Source organism: Branchiostoma belcheri, unplaced genomic scaffold (genome assembly GCF_001625305.1).
Source record: "Branchiostoma belcheri isolate BF01 breed outbred unplaced genomic scaffold, Haploidv18h27 scaffold6, whole genome shotgun sequence".
NCBI classification, from domain to species: Eukaryota; Metazoa; Chordata; class Leptocardii; order Amphioxiformes; family Branchiostomatidae; genus Branchiostoma; species Branchiostoma belcheri.
Genome location: NW_017804242.1, coordinates 249,908 through 273,476, shown reverse-complemented (window position 1 = coordinate 273,476; position 23,569 = coordinate 249,908). Strand labels below are relative to the sequence as shown.

The following is a 23,569-nucleotide window of genomic DNA, read 5'->3' as shown; positions in this document are numbered from 1 at the left end:
CCAGGGTATTGGCATATTGGGGGCAGAGACTGGAAAGGCCACCCCGGCAATAGATTCTGGAGGACACGCTTCCTCACTACCTGCCAAGTGTCATCCGGTCGGTTTGTTCGCAGTTGAAGTTCTTGAACCCACCCTGAGTGAACGTGTAGTGGATTCAGCTGGAGAAGGCTTTTCTGATTCTTTCGTTCTGTATTTAAATTGCACCAGGTAGCAATTTCTGATATCTTGCGCCACACATTGCCATTTCTGTTCACTGAGTTGGTCTTGATAAATAATCATTCCGATGCGGAATTATAGATTTTCTGCCGTAGCGTTATTCCAATCGTCCCAAACATTTATATAAAGGGCAGGGAAAGAATAAAACGGCACGGCTAGGAGCTTAGCTTGATGTTTGAATGATTCAAATGGAAAACGTAACAAGCAGTAAAATGGCCCGTTTCTTGGACGTTTGCCACAGTCATTTAGATATCGAGGAATTTACCTTCAACGCTTGTCAGGCATGATATTTTCACTGACGTGCGATCTTATTTCATTAAAGGTGAAGATACAAAATCTAAAAGATGATACCGTTAGACGATAATGCAGGCTTGCCGATTAAACTGTTCGCTTTTATTCAATTTACTGGGCTGCTGGCAACCGTTGCTGACTCGGAGCCAAGTCTCCCAGCCCCGCCAGCCAAATGTTATTACAGGTGGTTCGAATCTGATGGGGTTTGACTTCCGCAACTCAACTCTATGATATCGACAGTCGTGGTGGACTCTTTAACGTGCTTGAATTATACTTAACGCTATACGTTGATGAGCAATCTACTACTCAAAAATAGTTTTCGTCCTTTTTTTACGTCTTGATTGACAATGTACATCAGACGGTCCTGAAGGTTTTTCGATGAGGAGGTCCTACAGCTTGAGGGTTTATGTTGATGCCACGGGTCACGGAACATGACACTATCTTTCTCTTTTCTTCTTTTCGTCCGAATAGATTGTGTGTGCCTTGTGGGCAGATGGAATGGATGTTTGGCACGCTGTGTGTATGATGATGATGACTCACATATATCTAAAAATGGATGAAGTGGATGGGTATGACGTTTTACAGTGAACAACACCATTCTTTCTAGGCTATCGAAATCTCGATATTGTGCCTTGTACAAAACTGGTTATATGGTTCATAGGATATACTATAAGTGTCAGGGTGACTCGACTTCTGCCTTTAGTTTCCCTCACCGCATCTCAGAGCGCGGAGAGAGAGAGCATCACCACCGTACGCGTAGCACGCCATTTAGGTTTGTATCGTTTGTACGAAGCGTTTGGTTAAAACTTGCGGCTAGTGCTGAACTAATGATCGGTCAAGCTTCTGTGTCACTGACTGCAACGTACATACCTGATTATGATTCGGTTCTTATTCTCATAAAACAGAAACGCATATTCCTTAAAAAGGCAGTAATAGGTAAAGGACAAGGAAGGGGTAACATTGCAAAACCTAAACCAACCAACTAACCAACCTACCAGATACTAACAAAACAACGTCAGCATGCTGGCGGGTCAGAGTTGATGTAATATTGTCGTTATTTAAAGTTCGCAACTATGGGTCGAGGTTGATCCATTTTTTTCTTCTCGTATCTATGGCAAGGCAAGCGTTGAACTTGGAAAGCTTTTCTGTTTCACAATAAAATAGTATAATTAGGCACCCCCCTGGGGTAACACCTTGAGCTCTTGGTCTCTTACATCATCATTATAGAGACTTATACATCTATTTTCATGACTGCGTCACCAAGACAAGATGTGTTCCGCAGGGAGTGTGTGTGTGTTTGGTGGAGCAGCTTCAGGCATGCTGTGCGTACGTGTGGCCACACTTGCACTGCTTGTTACTCATGGACGAGCCCCCGCTGTTCGATCCGCCGGAACTCGCCCCGCCGGACTTGGAGCCCCCGCCGCTGGAGGGTTTGTCGTCACCGGATAAGCTCAGAAGCCTTGAAGGACGTGATGAAGAGGCAAGACGTTAGCTGGATTGTATATTAAAGGGACCAGCAAGGACATAAAGAATGAAGACATTAGCTGAAGGTCACAGGCAAGAACTTAAAGAAGTAAAACGTTAGCTGGAGATCACTGGCAAGAAATTAAAGGAGCAAGACGTTAGCTGGAGATCTCTGACAATAAATTCAACATGTTAGCTGAAGATGAGTAGCAAGAACTTTAAGGAGCAAAACTTTAGTTGAGATCACTTGCAAGAGCTTAAGCCCCCGCCGCTGGAAGGTTTCTCGTCACCGGATAAGCTTAGAAGCCTTGAAGGACGTGATGAAGATACAAGACGTTAGCTGGATTGTATATTAAGATGAGCAAGAACATAAAGAATGAAGACGTTAGCTGAAGATCACCGGAATGATACTTTAGACGCAAAGCGTTAGGTTAAGATCACAGGCAAGAACGTAAAGGAGCAGAACGTTGTCCGAAGACCACGGGCAAAAACTTAAAGAAGAAAACGTTAGCTGAAGATCACTGGCAAGAACTTTAAGAAGCAAACATTTAGCTGAAGATCACTGGCAAGAACTTAAAGAAGCAAATCGTTAACTGAAGGTCACCTGGAAGAACCTAAAGAAGCAAGACTTTAGCTGAAGATCACTGGTAAGAACATAAAGAAGCAAGGCGTAAGCTGAAGATCACTGGTAAGAACTAAAGAAGTAAAACTTTAGCTGAAGATCTCTGACAATAAATTCAAGAAGCCAAATGTTAGCTAGAGATCACCAGCAAGAACTTAAAGAGGCGAAACTTTAGCTGAAGACCACTGGCAAGAACTTAAAGAAGCGAAACTTTAGCTGAAGACCACTGGCAAGAACTTAAAGAAGCAAGACGTTAGCTGGAGATCTCTGACAATAAATTCAAGGAGCAAAATGTTAGTTGAAGATCACTAGCACGAACTTAAAGAGGCAAAACGTTATCTGACGATCACCTGCAAGAACTTAACACAGGCGTCTTGTGCGATGATATCTTCACATAATGGATTTTTTCGTACACTTTTTCGAAAATGTCCATTTTTAGAAAGGTATAGGTTTACCCCTGTTTGTAATTCTTCTTTCTTCTTGCAAAGCTTCAAAGTGTCTATATGACAAGGATAAATGACTAGGGCTTCTTACCCTTTGAACATTGCGAACCCCTGTTTAGTTATGCAGACCTCTTCATTATTTCAACTCCTGTGTGCCCCCCAAAGAGCAGTGTAACAATATTACGATCTTTGATCTCAACAAGGCTGCTAGTCATCAATCAAACCCTCAAGCCACCAGCTCAAACACCAACCCATCGATACACATACAGATATTCGTCCTCCACTCCCCCCCCCCGCATGGAAGGAATGCCGGCTCCTACAGTTGAGTTATTCTGAGCCAGACTGGTTCCCTAGCCTTGTCGACAGGAAAATTAGGCCCCCAAAAAAGCGATTTCGTTTTTATATGCCCCGATTGACGATGTGCATCTGACGGTCACAGAGGTTTTTCGATGAGGAGGTCCTTAAGCTTGAGGGATGATCTTGATGCCCCCCTCCCATCTTTGCCCTGATGAGGTTATGAATGAATGAATGAATGAATGAATGGTTTATTTCGATACAAACTACACATCGTACAAAACATACAGTAGCAGACATTATCAGCTGAAATGATGTATGATTTACTTTATATACATTGTTAAAAAGCTCCACTCAGTGATACTTAGGTAACGTAGGCAAACAACCACAAGGGACAACTGTTAAAATCAGCGCAAGATAACGACATTAAGTCTAACTCCAACGCTATAAATCATATTCTCTAAGAAAAACATGTCATGCATAAACATTAGTATAAATATAAATATACATGTGTTACTCGAGGACTGTCTTGGGCTGTTCGGAGTTTAACAGGTCCACTAAGAACGGCAATGTGCTCTTCCTATATCGTTCCGTCCTACATTTAAACTGTGTTATCTGTTTATCGGGATAACCAAGATGAAGATGAAGATGAAGATGAAAACGAAGAAAGGTAGGCGCCTTAACACTTACCTGCCGAGGAATAAGAAGCCCGCCCCTGCCTCCTGCTGACTGAACTTCGTACACTTGTTGCCCTGGCATGCTTTGCAAGCCCCTCCCGGCATTTCTACCCTGCAGCAACACAACAGACACAAGTTTCACTTGACACTGTGAGGATTTTCGACACTGAACAAGATTGTTTCTTGAGAGGGGCGAAGGAGGCCATGTATATACATCAGGGCCCATCACCCTTCATTGAACCGCGACGGGGGCCGACATCGTCTACAAGATACCTTTGACCCAGTGTTGACGTCACACTTCAAAGAAGCCACGTGACAAGCTTCACTGGATCTGTCTATTGAGGAAGACCAGAGTGACTGGTCGAAAGCTCTAGGTGAGAGAACATTTTGTGTTGTACCAAAAGTTTTAACTCTAAACAGACACAAGTCTTTATTATCACACCTTTCCTGTGGCTCTTGTATCGATATATCCAGAACCGTGCCTATGTAGTTCTGTGCCTGAATGGTTTATCCTTAAGGTTAGGAACAGGCGCGGTTCTGGATAGTCTCCACGTATCCAAGAACTTATATTTGCCCCCAGGCGCGGTTCTGGATACGCCTGGACTATCCAGAACCGTACCTGAGTATGGGTCAAGCCAGATATAGGAGATTACCATACATGTACGTAGTGGCATACATGTTTTTACATTGGAAACCTTGTTGCAGGGGGAGATAATGTAGAAGATGATTAATTACACATTCTTATTTACATGCTTCACCCATATTAAAGGGAGACAGAAGCTAAATGAATGCAATCAGTTGTAAAACCAACATAATCTCACCCAAGACGAGTACAGAAACTTTCAATCTACTTGTCATGTCCTGTATCGATTTTATTACCTCTAGGCGCTTTACGGAAAAGGGATGGTATATTTGGGGATTGTCTGTGGGAGGATGACGAGACAACAAATAAAACTTGACCAATTGCAAGAGCGCACAGAACGGCACAACAGAAGTACATTACCGTACCTTGTATAGTCTGTATGTATGATTTTAATGGTATGATTTATGACTGTTTTTAATACACGGAATGACGACCATGATTTTACTTCACTGTCTAACGCTTTAAATCACACAATTCAGCCTTAGCAAGTGATGGCGCTGTATTTGAACATAATTCTGATTTGTGTTTTGAAATAAACCAATGATATTTACAGACATGTAACCTACCAGTGCAATGTCTCCTGTGCATTCTATTACTCTAGTATGTAGGTCCTGTTTACTGTAAATGTATCTTTCATGGATCAGTAAGTGATTCTATGCAAGAGAACAACACATCTGAGAATTAGGCAGTTCCGTCCGGACTGTGAAGATTGCATGGGCAGTTGTTGACTGATGCCTGTTCCAGTTATGCCAACACTAAGCCCTGCCCATCCATTATACATCGTGTTTGAGGCTATCAAGTTTTATCGGCCCTTTAAGCATTTAGATCCGGAACCGACAGTTCGGTAAGTCTATCTACTCATTCTACTGGCACCTCTTTCTGAGGTTTGAGATAAGATTGTCGCCTCGGCAGGTTATCATTTACAGTGTTGCCGGAAGACTCGCTTCTTCACTGTCACTGATTCACTATCTCACACTCGCTGTGCAGTTTACAGATTTTATGACTGGTTTATTTATTGAAACTTTCCAAGTTACAGCATCGCAGTAGCCCTTGGCAGACTCACTGAATTGCACTGATCTTTTATATAGGTTTACTGCGACTACCAGTGCAAAAAATCCTTTTAAAAGCACCACATATGAGATAAAATATAACGTGCTGGGTTAAAATATTACTATTACCTTAATTCAGATTCAGACAGTACTCTCCAAGTAGAGGTTAGGCCTGTTTTGACGTTTGTTTCTTTTAAATTTTTTAGGCCATTTCACCAGTTTTCTTTGGCTACCCTGGCCTACCCAACGAGCAACACGTCAAACATCTGCTTGGAGAGTGTCAGGTAGATGTTGGTGACACCTGATCCTCAATTTCAAGTTTCAAGTGTTAGTCATAAAAATCAGCCTTGCAGCCAGTGCACCAACAAGCTGACTAACACTGATTTTTTTACAATTGTGTAGTAAATACAAATACAAATTAACATTACAATACGTATACAGACACACAAACAAACACATTACAAAGCCACACATGGGCACTAAAGTAAAGAGAGTCCCGAGAGTCTTACTGCAAACACTTGTTGTACAGGCATATTGCCATGTGTTAGAAAGAGTTTTTCAGTCTTTTTGTACGGGCTGCTGGTACTGTTTGCACTACGTGAAGTCAACGATGAGTATGATCAGTCCTAACCTCAGTGTACAGTAAGCCAGTAACATCAGACAGATATTGTAAGCGAATCAATATGTTATAGCTTGTCAATTTGTACATAAGTCTGCCAATTCAGCCTCTAGGCTGCCATCGTACTTGTCTTTGATTTTAACGTGAAAAGTTTATTGCAAATACATGCCTGATGGCTAATTGCAGTTACAAAAAACATAGGAAAGAAAATACAGTGGTATGTGAGACTATATCTACAATGTACGTCTAGCATTATACTATATTCTACAACATACATGATACTAGTTTTACTGGGTTTGACTTCTTTTTTTAGGCAATGGAAGACGAATTTACAGTAAATAAATAACGTTGCTCTTCAATCATTCACAAACCTGATGAAATTATTCACAGTATGATCGTTCCACCGGGTACCCTGAGAACGGTGGATTAAAAGAGATCTACTGATGCATCATCAGTAACCCCCGAGGTCTGCACACTAAAAATATCCAGGCGTTCAAACCATTCCTGCGAAGGCCTCTATCATCATTATTATATCATATTTATCGCCATAACGTATCTCACTGTTGTTTTACCCATTTATCTCTGTATATATGCCTCTCTGTTTCAATGTTAGGCAAGAATATGGGCCTTTGGTGCCTGCAATAAAGAATAAATAAATAGATAAAATATAACACTGTTATTGTTTTGGTGCTTTATGTGGTTGTCTCAGGGTGCCCGGCGGCATTATTTTATGAGTGCTGACATTACACACATGGTGCACTGGGGCCCACAAACTGTTTATGCCAGCCTGGCCTGTACATATTGCACCGACTATGAGTTGATTGCTGTGTCTATTACCGGGGCTCCATACATACATACATACATACATACATACATACATACATACATACATACATACATACATACATACATACATAACTGTTACATACAAGTCCACGAGTCTGGCACTAGTTTATGATAGATACCTGATTCCGTTAGTCACTGACGAAAAGCAGTTGATGCTATTTGAAACGTCTGACAGTTTTCAAAATCCATCCAGTTGCTTGAGTAACAGTTTTCTTACAGTGTATCTCATTACCTGGATGTCTAACCTTCATCGACATAAGGCTGGTACATTAGAAACACACGGCTCGTAAAGAAGAGGCAATAACCCTATTATGAAGGGCAATTCAATATTAGGACGCCGTTCAAAGTAGGACGCTATTTATTACCATCGATCGATGTGATGTTAAAAGTCGCCGTTAAACAGACGCCAGGTTGATAGAGTAAAAAAGGTCGGAGGTTTTGATTTTGGTCATGAAACGGCTGCTCGGGTTTTCCTCGGTTGGTTAAAGGAGCACTACAGTTGGGGGAAGGGTGTTATCTTCTAATAGATAATGATCTTAGAAGTACATGAAGACATTGCATGCTACTTCACAGTTTAAGATAAAGTGCCCATTAGTTGCGAGCACAAAGAAATCATCAGTACTCTTTAAAAACTCTCAACCTATCTTCTAAAGGATCCCAGAACGCGCTGCGTCTTTGGCGTAGTGTGGTTGACAAAAGGTAAGGTTAAACAATGCATCATTGGCATATGACAACTACATTTACTATAACAGGCATCAAAAACAAAGGAATAGGAAATCTAAAATCTGCAAAAAAACAACAACAACAACTCCGAGACATACAGGGCTACATGGCGTAAAGAAGACACAGTGGAACGAAATGAGGAACGAGTGTCTGTAGCCAGAGGTTGTTTGAACAGCTACACTGAGCTAGAGAGAACACACAGCATCGTACAAAGGAAAGAAGGAACTGGATAGAGGTTTTGAAACCCTTCAGACGTTTCAAGTAACATCCACTACATTTCGCCAGTGACCCAGTTTCCTCAGTTGAGTAAATGTTTTCTTGTTCATCTGATTACCCGGATGTCTACTCCCATCAACATACGGCGCAGCATCATTTGTATCCTACTCTCCAAGCAGAGGCTTGGGCTTTGGCCTATCTTTGGCTTGTTTTAGGCCTTTTTATCGGGATTTGATTTTTGTAGCGATTTAGTTTCTTTTTTGTGCCAGTCAAATGACTGATGGTAATTGTCTGGCAAACGGATACTGCCTGGCAGCCACCAAAATATTAGCCCCCATAGCATGTCAAAAACTGAGGGTTTTGGGGGTCTTCAGGGTCTTTGGGAGCTTTTATAATTATGTGCTATTTTCTGATTGCATTTTGACAACATAGCCGGCCTGGTTGAATTACCCCCGCTTTTTGCTAATCAGAAAACAGCCGAAGACCACCAAACCCCCAGTTCAATAAGCCTGCTACGGCGGCTACCAAAAGATCTGCTTGGAGCATACTTCCCTCCAGTCCAGTTGTAAAGTCTCGGGAAATCTTTACTTGGCTTGTCAACAACTTCGCCTCGTCCAGAAGCGTTCCCTCGGGGAATCAGAGTTAGTGTATTGGGTCAGAGTCAATTAGGTTTAGTGTATTTCACCCGCACATTTCGGACGGAGAAAAGTGCCATTAGGGATTACAATAGGAGGGGAGGGAACAACACGGCGGAGAAAGCAATGGCAGTTTTAGTAACCCGTAAGCATCATTAAGGCCCAGGAAACTTGGACACGGTCCGACAGTGCTGGGGTAAAGGTTCCGGGAGATCACATTTAACTACTGTAGAAACAATGCCGGGCTGGCGTCAGCGTACAGCGGGGTGAAGCACATTACAAAAGACCCGAGCCCCGGCCACATACATCGCATCATGCACGTACTAGCAGCTTTTTTTCGTGCCACGTCGTAGGTTTGAGAAGAAACTGGTGTGAAATCTTTAAGAACCCACTATCGGACTACCATCCCCTTTTAAATTGATGCTGCACCCGTTTCTTTTCAAATCTACCAAGCACGACACAGAATGCTCTCTCGTAACTATACTAACATGCACCACCAATTTTCTTTTTCGGTACCACCATGCCGTACGTTATAGGTTTGAGAAGAAACGGATGTAACTGCCTCTGTGGCCTCAAAAAGGGTACGGGCCTAGGTGGGTAAAGTTAAAGTTAGTCCCATAACCATTTTTGCTGAAGCCGTAGGGGCTTTGGTTGTTCTCTGTCTAGGGCACGGTATTGGCAGGTGGAGCCCATCCCTCTCATTCAACCGCCTTTTACCTCCCCAACCGAAATCAGGTACACATTTTACACCTGGGCGAAGTAAGGGAAGTCATTATATCTGTGAGTCACAATATCTGTGACGTGACAGGATTCGAAGTTCGAACATCATGGATTCTGGGCCAAATACAATGCCGTTAAGCCACACGAACCCACCTGTATGGGACTACCTTTCCCCTCTAAACAACTGCACCCGTTTCTTTTCAAATCTACGACGAAGCACGGCAGAGAAAAGTCTCTCCATCGTAGGTGCGCCGCACGATGTATGTATCTGACCCCGGGACTCCATCATACATTCCCCAGTCACCATTGTTGTCAGCCTGGGGCGTGTGTAAAATGTTGGGGCGCGCAGTTCCTTTACGTGCTGGGTTAGCCTGTGTTACACAATCTCTCACTGTCAGGGACTGATCGAGCATCCTCCCCGAGAGCTTGCGGTCATACACCTCTAATTCGAGAAATAAATAAAAAACACATTTCCATTCCCAGAACTACCAATAGAAGGAAGTTTATCACAGTTACTATAAAAATCAGTGCAATAGGAGCTCAGGATTGTCTGTCACGGACTTCAACATTTTGGTGACAGAAAATTCTCGACATCTGACAATAGATGGTCTATGAAAGCATATAACGGTATGCATAATCAACTGGATTAAGATGTTAACAATTCTCCTGACTTAGTGTTTGTCATGAAGCTTCGAGGAGCCTGACCAGTGTCTGTTTGTGTGTGTGGGGGGGGGGGGGTGCTTGAGGCCTTCATGTAGACAAGCCAGTGCTGGGAAAACGCAATGCCATGTCTCTCCTTTGGGGGGAAAGGCAAGATTAAACGTCATTTTTGTTTTACGTCCGGTGCAGTGAACTTTCGTCACAATCCCCGAGATTGCCGCGCAGCTTAATCAGCGGGAGAAGCTGTGGCTTACGGCATTTCAGCGGCAACTTCCCGGGGGAATGTGAGGACACTAAAATTTCCACGGCGCAATCACGTCGATTGGAACCTCACACACGATTCGGAATCAAAACAGGCAAGGCTACATGTTGACAAATGTGTTCTAGGTTTAGAGCTCCTACATCCGTCTGCCACGGAGAGAGATTTTTATTACTGTGATGCACTTTGAGAATGCCTCCTGCCTTGAATTTATTTCAACAATTTAGCGATCGCGCCGTGGAAAAGTTGCAGTTTGGGAGGAGATCAATCTCTGCTGGAAGTGTTATGGCAAGAAGACCTTTCGTCGCCAGGACTTCCAATCCATCAGGCGTACCGGCATTGACGATGTTTCACTCTTCAAGCAGATAAAAATTGAGAGGAATGAAGGTTTGCTGGCAATGGTGCTGAATATTTCGATCGAGCGAAACTCAAGGGCTGTTGATGAACAGAATCTGGTTAGAATAACCAAATGTAAGCATTGATTCCAAGTCTGTGTGTGCATACGTGTGTGCGTGTATGTGTGTGTGCGTATGTGCTTTGTGTGTGTATGTGTGCTTTGTGTGTGCGTATGCGTGCGTGCGCGCGTGTGTATGTGTGTGTGTGTGTGTGTGTGTGTTTGTGTGTGTGTGTGTGTTTGTGTGCATGTATGTGTGTGTGTGTGTGTGCGCGCGCGCGTTGTGTGCGTGTGAGTGTGTGTGCGTGTCCGCGCGCGCGTGTGTGCGTTGTGTGTGTGTGTGAGTGTGTGTGTGCGTATCCGCACGCGCGCACGTGTGTTGTGTGTGTGTGTTGTGTGTGTGTTGTGTGTTTAAGGGGAGGGGGCGTAACACAGGGTATCGTAAACAAGCCCCGAACACATACATGATCTTACAATGTACCTATGATGAATGTTTTCTTCCTCGAAGACGGTACCGTACGTCGTAGATTTCAGAAGAAACAGCTGCAATAGTTGAAAAATCAAACTCTTTTTCTTAACTATCTCTTCTGAAACCTACGAAGTACGGCGATTCCACGACGGAAAAAAACAGCATTGTAGGTGACTAAACATGATATGTTCTGGAAAAGAAGACGTTTTTACTTTAATCCAAGCAATCCTACTTTATCCTGAATAATCGATGCGGACATTATTCATCTGCATATCATACCCCACATCGATCAAGGGACAAACGCAATACGTTCCCCCTGCGCTACAGCAAGGACGCCCTCGCCATACAAAATATGTGGGAACATTGATTTTGGAAACCTTTGGCTTGGTTCACTGTGATATACCTGATATTCCCATCTACATGCAGTAATGAATATTGATTAGTCCTGATGCACATTCCTCGCACCGTATCTTGTTACATCTTCTTACACTTATACAATTACCAAGCAATAAGCGAGAAGAAGCCGAATGCACTAGTGTATATCAGATGTCTGTTTGTGTATGTGCATGTTTGCAAACTTGTGACCTATGCTTAGCCCCATGGGGCAAAAATGTACAATACAGCCTACATATAGGTCTTCAGTCATTCAATATCTAGCAGAAGCGTTCAGCATGGTACAAGGATAAGCAGGTTGCGGAGTGGGTGTGCCTGTTGATAACCTGCGCCGTACATCTTCATATCCGCTTGCCAGTCCGATATATACACCACACGCGCGCCCTGGGCAGAAAATGTAGCAGTCACGGCCGTGGTAGCTTCGAGTCAGAAAATGGTGGCGTGACAGGTTCAATATTCTCCTTGTGGTGGTCCCCCCAGACAAGAGGGAAACCAGATTTCAGGTCGTTCTGCCGGTGAGGTTTATAGCTGTCTGCTCTGGGTGTCGTGGTGAATAAACAGCGTTTGCTAACGCCTCCTTTCAACGACGTTTACAACGCATTGGGTTATAACCGAAACAATATGTGACAGTAAATACATGTTACCTATGAGGATCGTTGGTCAAGATGTTTAATACGAATGCACAGCCATATACCGTAACCACAACGTCAGTTTGCCTTTGAAGAATCTATAAGAAAACTACAATATTACCATGATATTTGTATGGACCCCATTTTCACGGTAATCACTGCGAGCGTACGGTTGACCCATGATTTTATATTTGGAATATGATGCACGATGTTAAAGTATAATACAGAAAGACAGCAAAACACACAAGACGTGAGAATATTTGTTCTTTGGTAGGAAATTCGTCGAGTGATCTTTCACATTTTTGGTCGCTCAGTTGTTGCAGCCTCTATTGGAAAGGTGGGCGTTACCGCTATTTTGTTTCAACTGGTGATATCTGCAAGTATAGATGGCAGTGTCAGTATTTTTACTGCGATGTTTATACCAATATCTTATCATTTATGCAATCGATACGCTAAATGCGCCTGGCTTTGCTTATGAAGTTGATGTTATCAGAAAGACCGCACAATTGGTTGGTGGCATCTTCCATCTTCTGACATCATGATAGACACAGGATTCTGACGCAATATTTCTACTCCATTGCTCTGGAAGATTGTGATGACCTTCTCTGCATCTTACTCAAACCAAACAGGCCTTGCACCATCTTGTGAACGCGCCTTAAGAAAATGCACAGCCCCCAGTGCACCATTGTCAAGACCCTACCCGTATTTCACATATCTATCACCACTTACGTCCCTTCAAAACTAGAACGGAATATCACTGGTATCATTGAACAACTGTTCAGTCTGAAGAAATATAGCGTTCCACTGTGCCATTAGGGTTTGTTGTATGCAAAATGGGAATTGTGGCAACCTGCGTATATGACCTTAAGATCTGTTTCATGGCTGTAGGAGCTGAAGGGATTTAATCTACGAAAGAATGGAAGCTGTCAGTAAGACTTCCGGTTTGACGTTTACCCGATACCACTGCGCACATCCACTATCTGAAGGAATGAAATTACGCTGTGCCATTGGGGATTATAGTGTATATAAAATAGGGATGGATTTTCACCCGTCTATTTGATCTTAAGGTCTGTAGAAATGCACAGGATTTAGCCAACGAAAATATGGAAGCTGTCAGCAAGACTTCCAATCTGACATTTTACCAATACCACTGCGCAAATTTGCACCTGAGGATTATAATCTGATGTAATAGTAGTCTACTGGTTCAATAGGGGTTGTTGTATGTAAGATAAGAAAGGGTTTGAACTTACACATAGACTGAACCTTTATTGTAAAGAGTGCTTTAGAAATATACATGCTTTAGAAATATACAGAATTTTGGCAATAGAAAAATGGAATACGTCCGTTCTTACGTTTTACCGATACCACTGCGCAAATTTACACCTTAAGACTTCAACCTGATGGTCCAATAGGGTTTGTTGAATGTAAGACAAGGATGGATTTTTACTTGATTATTTGGTCTAAGATCTGTAAAAATGTACAGAATTAGCGACGATTAAGAAAGAATGGAAGACTTCCGTTATGACGATTTACCGATACCACTGCGCACATTTGTACCTGAGGATTTCAATCTGAAGTAACATTAGCATTATAATATAGGCTTCGTAGTATGCTTAAGATAAGGATGTAGTTTTACCTGCTTATTTCGCTATTGTCTAAGGAGCCATGCTTTGGAAATACACAGAATGCAGGATACGCAAAATGGAAGCCCCCGTTCTGAAGGTATACCGATACCATTGCGCAAATTTGCACCTGAGGATTCCAATCTGATGTAATAGTATTCTTCGTACTGGTCCAATAGTGTTTGCTGTAAGTAAGACAATGGTGGATTTTCACCTGATTATTTGTAGAAATGTACAGAATTTAGCGACAATTACGAAAGAATGGAAGATGACATTTCACCGATACCATTGCGCACGTCTGCGCTATACCAGAAAGAGAATCTCCTCAGAATCTCCTCAACATACCAAGAAGAAAATCTGAAGATTCCTTACCTTCGTGCTGTTTCTTCTCTCCCGTGTGTGTTTCTCTCACAGACTACGGTTCCCTGGTGTCTCTGGTTGTACCCATCCGCCTGTTGTCTGCAGGGTGACACGGAACGTGGCGGTCCTGTAGGTCTGCTGCGGATGGTGCCGGATCTGGCTGTGACTGACTCCGGTCCTGTTGCCTGCACCTGTGCCGAGCCTCCAATGCTTCCGACGGGGGAGCCGCAGTGGTGCCGGAGGCTACACATGGGGGGGTGTCGTAAATTTGCCGCCAATGTTTCGGCTAACTCTTTTGAGGATCGTGTACACATGGGGGACATTTGAGGTCGAAGATTTACAAATATTTGATTTGGTTTGGCTTTATTCATATCTTCATTGGTGATATTTACTATTCTTCCTTGATTCCGGTAAAACAAAACGATTCAACTGCCAATATTTCAGCTTACTCTTCTTACGCACATGAGGGACATTGGATTTCGAAAATATGCAACAATTTATTGCCCGCTCTTTTGAGGATTATGTACGTATGGGGGACATTGGAGGTTGCAAGTAGAATGTACCTTGACTTACTACGTTGATGAAGGCTAGACATCTAGGTAGAACATCAAGAAACTGGAGAAATCATTTTGAAGAGTCAGACGTTTCAGATTGCATCCAATGTCTTTAACAGGTGACTGAGAATGAAATGCAAATGGCTATTTGATTTAGAGCTGCGGGGGTATGAAATCTTCGATCTCTTGTTTTTTTTTCAATCATTATTTTGAGTAACCCGCAAGGACGATTCAATCTACTAGTATATACCAGGATTCCCGAAAACCCCATGGTGCCCCTTCTGCACACGTTACTCAAAGACCTTGCCGCGCGTCATTGCTGGGGCCCCAATCAATACACGACAATCACCCTAACAAGTTAAGCACAGGCCGCGGACGTTTTTGTTAAATGAAAAGCCATTTCTCATCGACTTGTTCGCTGCACCGGAACCCTCTTTGAACGGAACAGAGCCCGACACACACACACACACATATCCCACCCCGGATGTAGCCTAGGCTGCCACCCTGTTACCAGGAGCCAGACGCACATAATTGCTGACAAGGCCAATTTGCTCCGACAGTAACGCCGGCTGTTTGGGCCGCTGGTGGAACAATTTTGCTACGTCAGCAGCTCTGACCCGCAGGGACTCCCGCCTGCTGGAGGCTAGTTTTGAATTAGTGACGTGACCGGGGGATTCTGGGAGGATGCCGTTACATGACGTATTACTGAGTTTTCCCTTAAGCCATTGTCACTTTACGGATCGCACCAATGCCGCAGGATGCTCGCACAATCTGCACCCAAAAGCAAATTCCGGCGGGAGCCACTTTTCTTCATTTATTCATTTTATTGTTCACACATTAATTTAGGAAGATAGTACAACACAAAGTGGTTACGTAACGCACTCAAGTATCTATTTATTTTCTGTCATCTTTGTACAGGGTGGCCCATTAAGTGATTACACTTCTTTTCAATGGGGCCCTGTTTTACACAACAAAACACAACAGTCATATACAAACAGTAAAATAGGGAGTAGCTAGACTTATTTTAACGCTACGACTTACACATCATGAGAGGAGACACGTGCATTTGTAAATAGCTGTATTTTGTCATGTATGTATTTGTTCCATACGTCTTAAATTAATAATAAAGTTACATATACATTATACACTAAAAAAACTCATATTGTTACGTACGCCGTAGGTCATCGCAAGATTTTGATGCCAAAGAATTTTCAAGCAGACTGTGACAGAACCAACCGTCAACAAGGATTTGAATCTAAGAAAGCCTGTTCCGTAACAGGACGCCGGCCGAATTCTGTACGACAAAAGCACGACTACCCCACGATCGGGCGACGTATGTGACCACAAACAACCATAAGAAACAAACGTGTCTGATTCACCAACGGAGTTCGGAGAAATTACTTCGATACTTCACGTTAAATAATTCATGCTGGATATTACAAGACGCTCTATATTATCAGCACTGTAAATTTACCTACCGAGTCCTTTGACCTAGTACCTGGCCTGGTCGTTGGTACATAAATGTTTTTTTTTTATTGTCCAAACAGTACCCGTACAGTCGCAGCCTTTATACGGCTGAATTGATGCAGGGTATCACATAATCAATACAAATCACAACAATTACAACAATCAAATAATACACATGATACACATATTTGTTCCACAATTATTTTTTGTGGAACTGTCGCAAGGGTCTGTGCGGCTGCCATTCGGCGCCACAAGGTGACCTCAATACGACTTTCCCCAACCGAAGTACATGGTGGGTTGGACAATGTAGACATGGAAATGGGTATCTGTCCCAAGACTCGTCTCCGTGTGACTGCTTCAACTTTTGTCAAATTTTTGTTTTTGTTATTTCGTTACTTATCATTTGCTAAACTTAAACTTATACCCTTGCTTTGTGGGGGAGCCCACGAAAAACACTAACAAATGCTAGCCTCCTGTGCAGGCCCCGCGGCGGTGGGGAAGAGTTTTTAACGCGTTATTTTAATATATCCGGCCGTCCTACATAGCCGCCGAGAGAAGGTTCCACTCCGCCCACGGGAGATATGTAGGGTGGCCGGCTATATTAAAATTAACGCGTTAAAAACTCTTCCCCACCGCCGCGGGGCCTGCACAGGAGGCTAAACAAATGCCTCCCCTGTATTGTCTTTCTTATTGATGTAACTTCATGATTTGTTTCTTTGTTCCATGCGCAAATAAATAGACATAAAACAACATATACGTACTACGTGAATTTACGGTCATCCGGAAGCAGACTGTAAGTCAACATTGCACCGCTGATAAAGTACGGCTTGTTGACTGCATGATTTGTGTCCAATCTTAGGCCACGCCGTCTTCATTTTATGGATGACATCCTCTGAAACCAAACTAGTGCGGGCGAGCGAATAAAAAAAATTCCGGTCAAAAATAAAAATGCTACTAAACCAAAAGAATACAAAGCTGGTATTGTGACAGTACTTAGCGACGTATACGACAAGCCGGCACATGCTGGCTTTTTGCGGAATTTATGAATCGACACTGCGCGTATGTACTGGGTTCTTGAGTCTTGGGGCTTCGGTAGCCTGGGTGCCTGGCTCCGTATTGTCGCTAACTATCATGGACTACCCAGGTCTAGAGCCAGGCCTGAGCTACGGTGGACGTGATTTTGTTTTTGAGAACAGACGAAAATCAATGCACGCGCGGATGTCATCCATAAAATTAAGGCGGTGTGGCCTTATGATACGAAGACTGTTATTCTTGAAATACTCGCGGTGGCTACATTTTCGCGGTGACCTCTCCAACGCAAAATCATGACACCGTAATTCATTAGTTTGCCGTATGACTTTGAAGCACTTTTACCAATATGTTATTATCATTGTAATAAAGTTATTTTGTATCTTTGTTTTCTTGTTTGTTTTTCCTTGCGGCGATATGTTATACCCTGGGTAAAAGAATAGATATATAAAAATAGATTTTAAAAAACGCGAACTCAAGACACCACGAAAACGTACTTTCTGCTTCTACCGCAAATTAAGACCACCGCAAAAGTAAACGAACTTACAGTAATCGTTCAGGTAAGGCGAAAACTCGAACCAGGCATCACACAGCGCTAAAAAAGTACTTAACTGTAGCTAGTTGACAATGTATATATATACAACGTTATCTGTTTTGTATTTTTTCTGACCTGTACTTAACCCAGCGGGTATGTGCGTACCATAAAGGTCTTCATTCGTGCATTCTAAAGGAAAACAATTCACCCAAATCCGCCCACACTTTCTCCCAGCTCAGTATTTTTACGTTATTGATTTCGAAGCTTTATGCGACTCCTTGTGGCCGGAATGGACCCGGCATGGCCCTGCATATGCATGTTGCTGGAGAAATATATCGGCGCCGGCGGCTCAAAACGGCACCGCGACCTTAGTCTCTATCAGACTTCTTTGCAGGCTGATTAAATAGTAGAAATCGGTCTAAAAGGGTAGTCTCCACCAGACTACTTTTGCAGGCTGCATAAATCGTAGAAATCGGTCTAAAAATGTAGTCTCCACCAGACTCCTTTTGCAGGCTGAATAAATAGTAGAAAGCGGTCTAAAAAGGTAGTCTCTACCAGACTCCTTTGCATGCAGGCTGCATAAATAGTAGAAATCGGTCTAAAAGGGTAGTCTCCACCAGACTTCTTTTCAGGCTGATTAAATAGTAGAAATCGGTCTAAAAAGGTAGTGTCCACCTGACTACTTTTGCAGACTGCATAAATAGTAGAAATCGGTCTAAAAAGGTAGTCTCCACCAGACTCCTTTTGCAGGCTGAATAGATAGTAGAAATCGGTCAAAAAAGTAGTCTCCAACAGACTTTTTCAGGCTGATTAAATAGTAGAAATCGGTCTAAAAGGTAGTCTCCACCACACTCCTTTTGCAGGCTGAACAAATGGTAGAAATCGGTATAAAAACGAAGGGGATATAATTGCCTGCAGGCAAAATTGAGCTTCCCTGGCCAATTATATTCCATTTTTAGGCCAATTTCTAGTATTTATTCAGTCTGCAAAAGGAGTCTGGTAGAGACTTCTAAAAGGGGGCTATAATTGGCCTGAGGAGTTCGCCGGCCATAGGAATATTCCCTGCATTGGACCCTTTCTGGCCGGCCAACTCCTCTGGCCAATTATGCCCCCTTTTTAGGCCGATTTCTACTATTTATTCAGCCTGCAAAGGAGCCTGATGGAGACTACCGCATCCCCACACGCCGATGTGGTACTCGCAGTTTGTCACAATCCTCCTAAGCACGTTACAGCTTTGGCCTTTTCTCCGCGCGGAATCCAATCACGGGAACATTGTTCACTGGTTTATGTCCGCACAATTGATGGCGGTAAAACCGGGTTCAGCGGAGGGATTCAGTGAGTGGAATAATCCTATTGTATCCAGGACCGTGCCTATCTAGATCTATACTGTACCTGAATGGGTTTGGGCTAGGTTCAGGCCATAGGAATAGAATAGTCTATAACGTATCCAGAACCGTGCCGATCTAGTTCTGTGCCTGAGCGGGTTAGTGTTAAGATCAGGATCAGGCACAATTCTGGATAGTTTCCGCGTATCCCAAGAACGTAGATTTTCCCAGGCACGGTTTGAATACGCATGGACTATCCAGAACCGTGCCTGAGCACGGTTCTGGATAAAGCACGTTTCTGGATAAAGTACGGTTCTGGATAAAGCGCGGTTCTGGATAAAGCACGGTTCTGGATAAAGCACGGTTCTGGATAAAGCACGGTTCTGGATACAACAAGGACTTCGCAGTCGGAGTAAAGCCTCCGTCACACCTAAAATGATTTTTTCTCCGCGACAATATCCCAGTATGTCGTAGGTTAAAAAAAAACTGGTGCAACGCTTTGATTTTGAAACTTGGCTGTCTCCACGACCGTCCGCCCCTCCATTTGGATGTGGGGAAGGGACAAATATTTCACCCGATGTCCTCTATAAAACGTGCTTCTGAAAATGCGTGAAATAACTTTTAAGATAAATATAGTCAAAATTGCCTTTCTAGCGATCGGACAAAAAAGCAAAGATAGAGTTGACGGGGGTTTTCCTAGTAGCCTTCGGTCGGGAAACACGACACCCCCCCCCCCCGGTCTTACAGGCGTTTAACGGACAGGGAATAAAATAAAGTGCACTTTTATTTCTATCCCTGTTGCACCGTCATCTTATCACATAAACAATAAGATTCAATAAAAACGTGCATCGTTTCACGACCCACTTCACGTGATAAAGAAATAAATAAAAAAAAAAGAATAAAATGATTTACGTTCATTTACAGAATATCTTCATTTGCTTTTCATGGAGATCCCCATTCCCAACGCTGTACGTCTTTTTGCCACCGAAAGGGATCTGCTTGGAGATTACGGTTTCCACACACTGGAGCATACATACATTTTCTGTAGACGTGCATGTAGACGAGACGTTTTACTCGACTCGAATATGTAATTTCTAAGGCAACTACAACTGTATTCATAAATCTAGTCCAAGAATGTATGCCTGTCCTTGGTGCTGAATGCCTTCCACACACAGGTGCGTTACAGAATCACGTCTGGGCCGTCTGATAGACTGTCTCCATTTGTCACATGTCTGAAGTACAGGAAGGTCCTGTCCTTGGTGCTGAACGTCCATCTACCCACACCCGTGAAGAGGTATAACTTGGCTAGGAAATGTAAGTTTTAAGACAATCCATATGTCCACTGTCCCAGGAAGTATGCCTGTCCTTGGTGCTGAATGCCATCCACACACAGGTGCGTTACAGGAGCACGTCTGGGCAGTCTGATGGACTGTCTCCATTATCACATGTCTGAAGTACAGGAAGGTCCTGTCCTTGGTGCTGAACGGTTTCCACACACTGGAGCACACATACATTTTCTGTAGACGTGCATGTGGAAGAGACGTTTTACTCGACTCGCATGTGTAATTTCCAAGGCAACTATTCATAAATCCAGTCCAAGAAAGTGTGCCTGTCCTTGGTGCTGAACGCCATCTACCCACTCGTGAAGAGGTATAACTGGGTAGGATATATAATTGCTCTAAGTAAATGTATAATTCCATTGTCCCAAGAAGTATGCCTGTCCTTGGTGCTGAATGCCATCCACACACAGGTGCGCTACAGAATCACGTCTGGGCCGTCTGATAGACTGTCTCCATTTATCACATGTCTACAGTACAGGAAGCTCCTGTCCTTGGTGCTGAACGCCATCTACACACTCGTGAAGAGGTATAACTGGGTAGGATAGATAATTTCTCTAAGTCAATGTATAAGTCCATTGTCCAAGAAGTATGCCTGTCCTTGGTGCTGAACGCCATCTACCCACTCGTGAAGAGGTATAACTGGGTAGGATAAATAATTTCTCTAAGTCAATGTATAAGTCCATTGTCCCAAGAAATATGCCTGTCCTTGGTGCTGAACGCCATTTACACACTCGTGAAGAGAGTGCCTGGGTAGGATAGATAATTTATACGTCCTACCCCTTTTTAGACCATAATGGTTTGTTCCACCTCCGCTCACGTGGGTTCTGTAGACATACATGTATATAGGTAGGATAGACGTAATACTTGACTAGCAGATGAGAGTTTTAAGACAATCTATATGTGCACTGTCCCAGGAAGTATGCCTGTCCTTGGTGCTGAACGCCATCCACACACAGGTGCGCTACAGAAGCACGTCTGGGCCGTCTGATTGACTGTCTCCATTTATCACATGTCTGAAGTACAGGAAGGTCCTGTCCTTGGTGCTGAACGCCATCTACACACTCTTGAAGAGGTATAACTGGGTAGGATATATAATTGCTCTAAGTCAATGTATAAGCCCATTGTCCCAAGAAGTATGCCTGTCCTTGGTGCTGAAAGCCTTCCACACACAGGTGCGTTACAACAGCACGACTGAGACGCCAGATATACTGTCTCCATTTATCACATGTCTGAACTACAGGAAGGTCCTGTCCTTGGTGCTGAACGGTTTCCACACACTGGGGTATACATTTTCTGTACGCGTGCTTGTAGAAGAGATGCTTTACTCGACTCGCATATGTAATTTCTAAGCCTAAGGCAACTATTCTCAACGCCTTCCACACACTAGTACAGACGTACGGCTGAGTAGGACCTTGATAGACTGTCTCCATTTATCAGATGTTTGCTGTACAGGAAAGGGCCTGTCCTTGGTGCTGAGTGGTTTCCACACAATGGAGCATACATACATTTTCTGTAGACGTGCATGTAGAAGAGACATTTTACTCGACTCGCATATGTAATTTCTAAGGTAACTATTCATAAATCCAGTCAAAGAAAGTATGTCTGTCCTTGGTGCTGAGCGGTTTCCACACACTGGAGCATACATTTTCTGTAGATGTGCATGTGGAAGAGACGCTTTACTCGACTCGCATATGTAATTTCTAAGGCAACTATTCATAAATCCAGTCCAAGAAAGTGTACCTGTCCTTGGTGCTGAACGATTTCCACACACTGCAGCACACACACAGTCTACTGCATACCTTCATGTATATGGGTAAGATAGACGTAATACCTGACTAGCGTATGTAAGCTTTAAGACAATCCATGTATGCACTGCCCTTGAGAGTATGCCTGTCCTTGGTGCTGAACGCCTTCCACACAATCGGGCACACATTCCTTGGTGCAAACATGTATATAAGTATCATAAAATACTTGACTTGTCTATGTAAGTTTTGAGGCAATTTATAAGTTCATTGTCAGAGTGCCTGTCCTTGGTGCTGAACGCCATTCACACACTGGAGTATACATACATTGTCTACCGTAGACATACATGTATATAGGTAGGATAGACGTCTTGCTTGACTAGCAGTTCTAAAGCAATCCATAAGTCCACTGTCCTAGAAAGTATGCCTGTCCTTGGTGCTGAACGCCTTCCACACACTGGAGTATACATACATTGTCTACAGTAGACATACATGTGTATAGGTAGGATAGACGTCTTGCTTGACTAGCAGTTCTAAAGCAATACATAAGTCCACTGTCCTAGAAAGTATGCCTGTCCTTGGTGCTGAACGCCATCCACACACTGGTGCAGACGCTCTCTGCTGCACAAATTTATATGGGTGAGACAGATGAGATACTGGACTTACTTACTTATAGAACTGATGGTTGACATGCAGATGTAAGCTTTGAGGCAATGCAAAAGCCCACTGCCTGTCCTTGGTGCTGAACACCATACACTCACTGGTACAGATGTATAACTGCGTAGGATAGATGCTCTAAGGCAATGAATAAGTCCACTGTCCAAGAAAGTGTGCCTGTCCTTGGTGCTGAATGCCTTCCACACACACTTGAGCTACTTACATTGTCTACTGTAGAAGTACATGTATATTGGTAGGATAGACGTAATACTTGACTAGCAGATACAAGTTTCAACACAATCCATATGTGCACTGTCCCAGGAATAAGCCTGTCCTTGGTGCTGAACACCTTCCACACACTGGAACACACACACATTGTCTACTGTAGACACACATGTATAGAGGGTAGGATAGACGTAATACTTGACTAGCACCTCTACAGCAATCTATAAAGTCCACTGTCCTAGGAAGTATGCCTGTTCTTAGTGCTGAACGCCTTCCACACACATATGGGTAGGCTGGCCATGATACTTGACATGCAGAGGTAGTTTTTAAGGCAATATTGAGTTCAATTTCAAAATCCACTGTCCTAGGTTCAATGCCAAGAATAGAAAATGGGCACAAATTAGTAATTAGATAAGAAAAATAACGGGGACAAAGTAAAATAGAGACATTA

The 23,569-nt window shown here is 43.2% G+C and overlaps 1 protein-coding gene across 1 annotated transcript; it reads right to left on the bottom strand.

The window, feature by feature from the left end:
* Positions 1-836: 836 nt before the first annotated feature.
* Positions 837-14,495, bottom strand: LOC109482188. Its single transcript, XM_019784883.1, has 3 exons — positions 14,257-14,495; positions 4,021-4,119; positions 837-1,966 (listed from the first exon to the last, which is right to left on the bottom strand). Exons 1-3 carry the CDS (start codon positions 14,493-14,495, stop codon positions 1,819-1,821), a joined length of 486 nt encoding a protein of 161 aa, XP_019640442.1. The 3' UTR covers positions 837-1,818.
* Between the last annotated feature and the right edge of the window lie 9,074 nt (positions 14,496-23,569).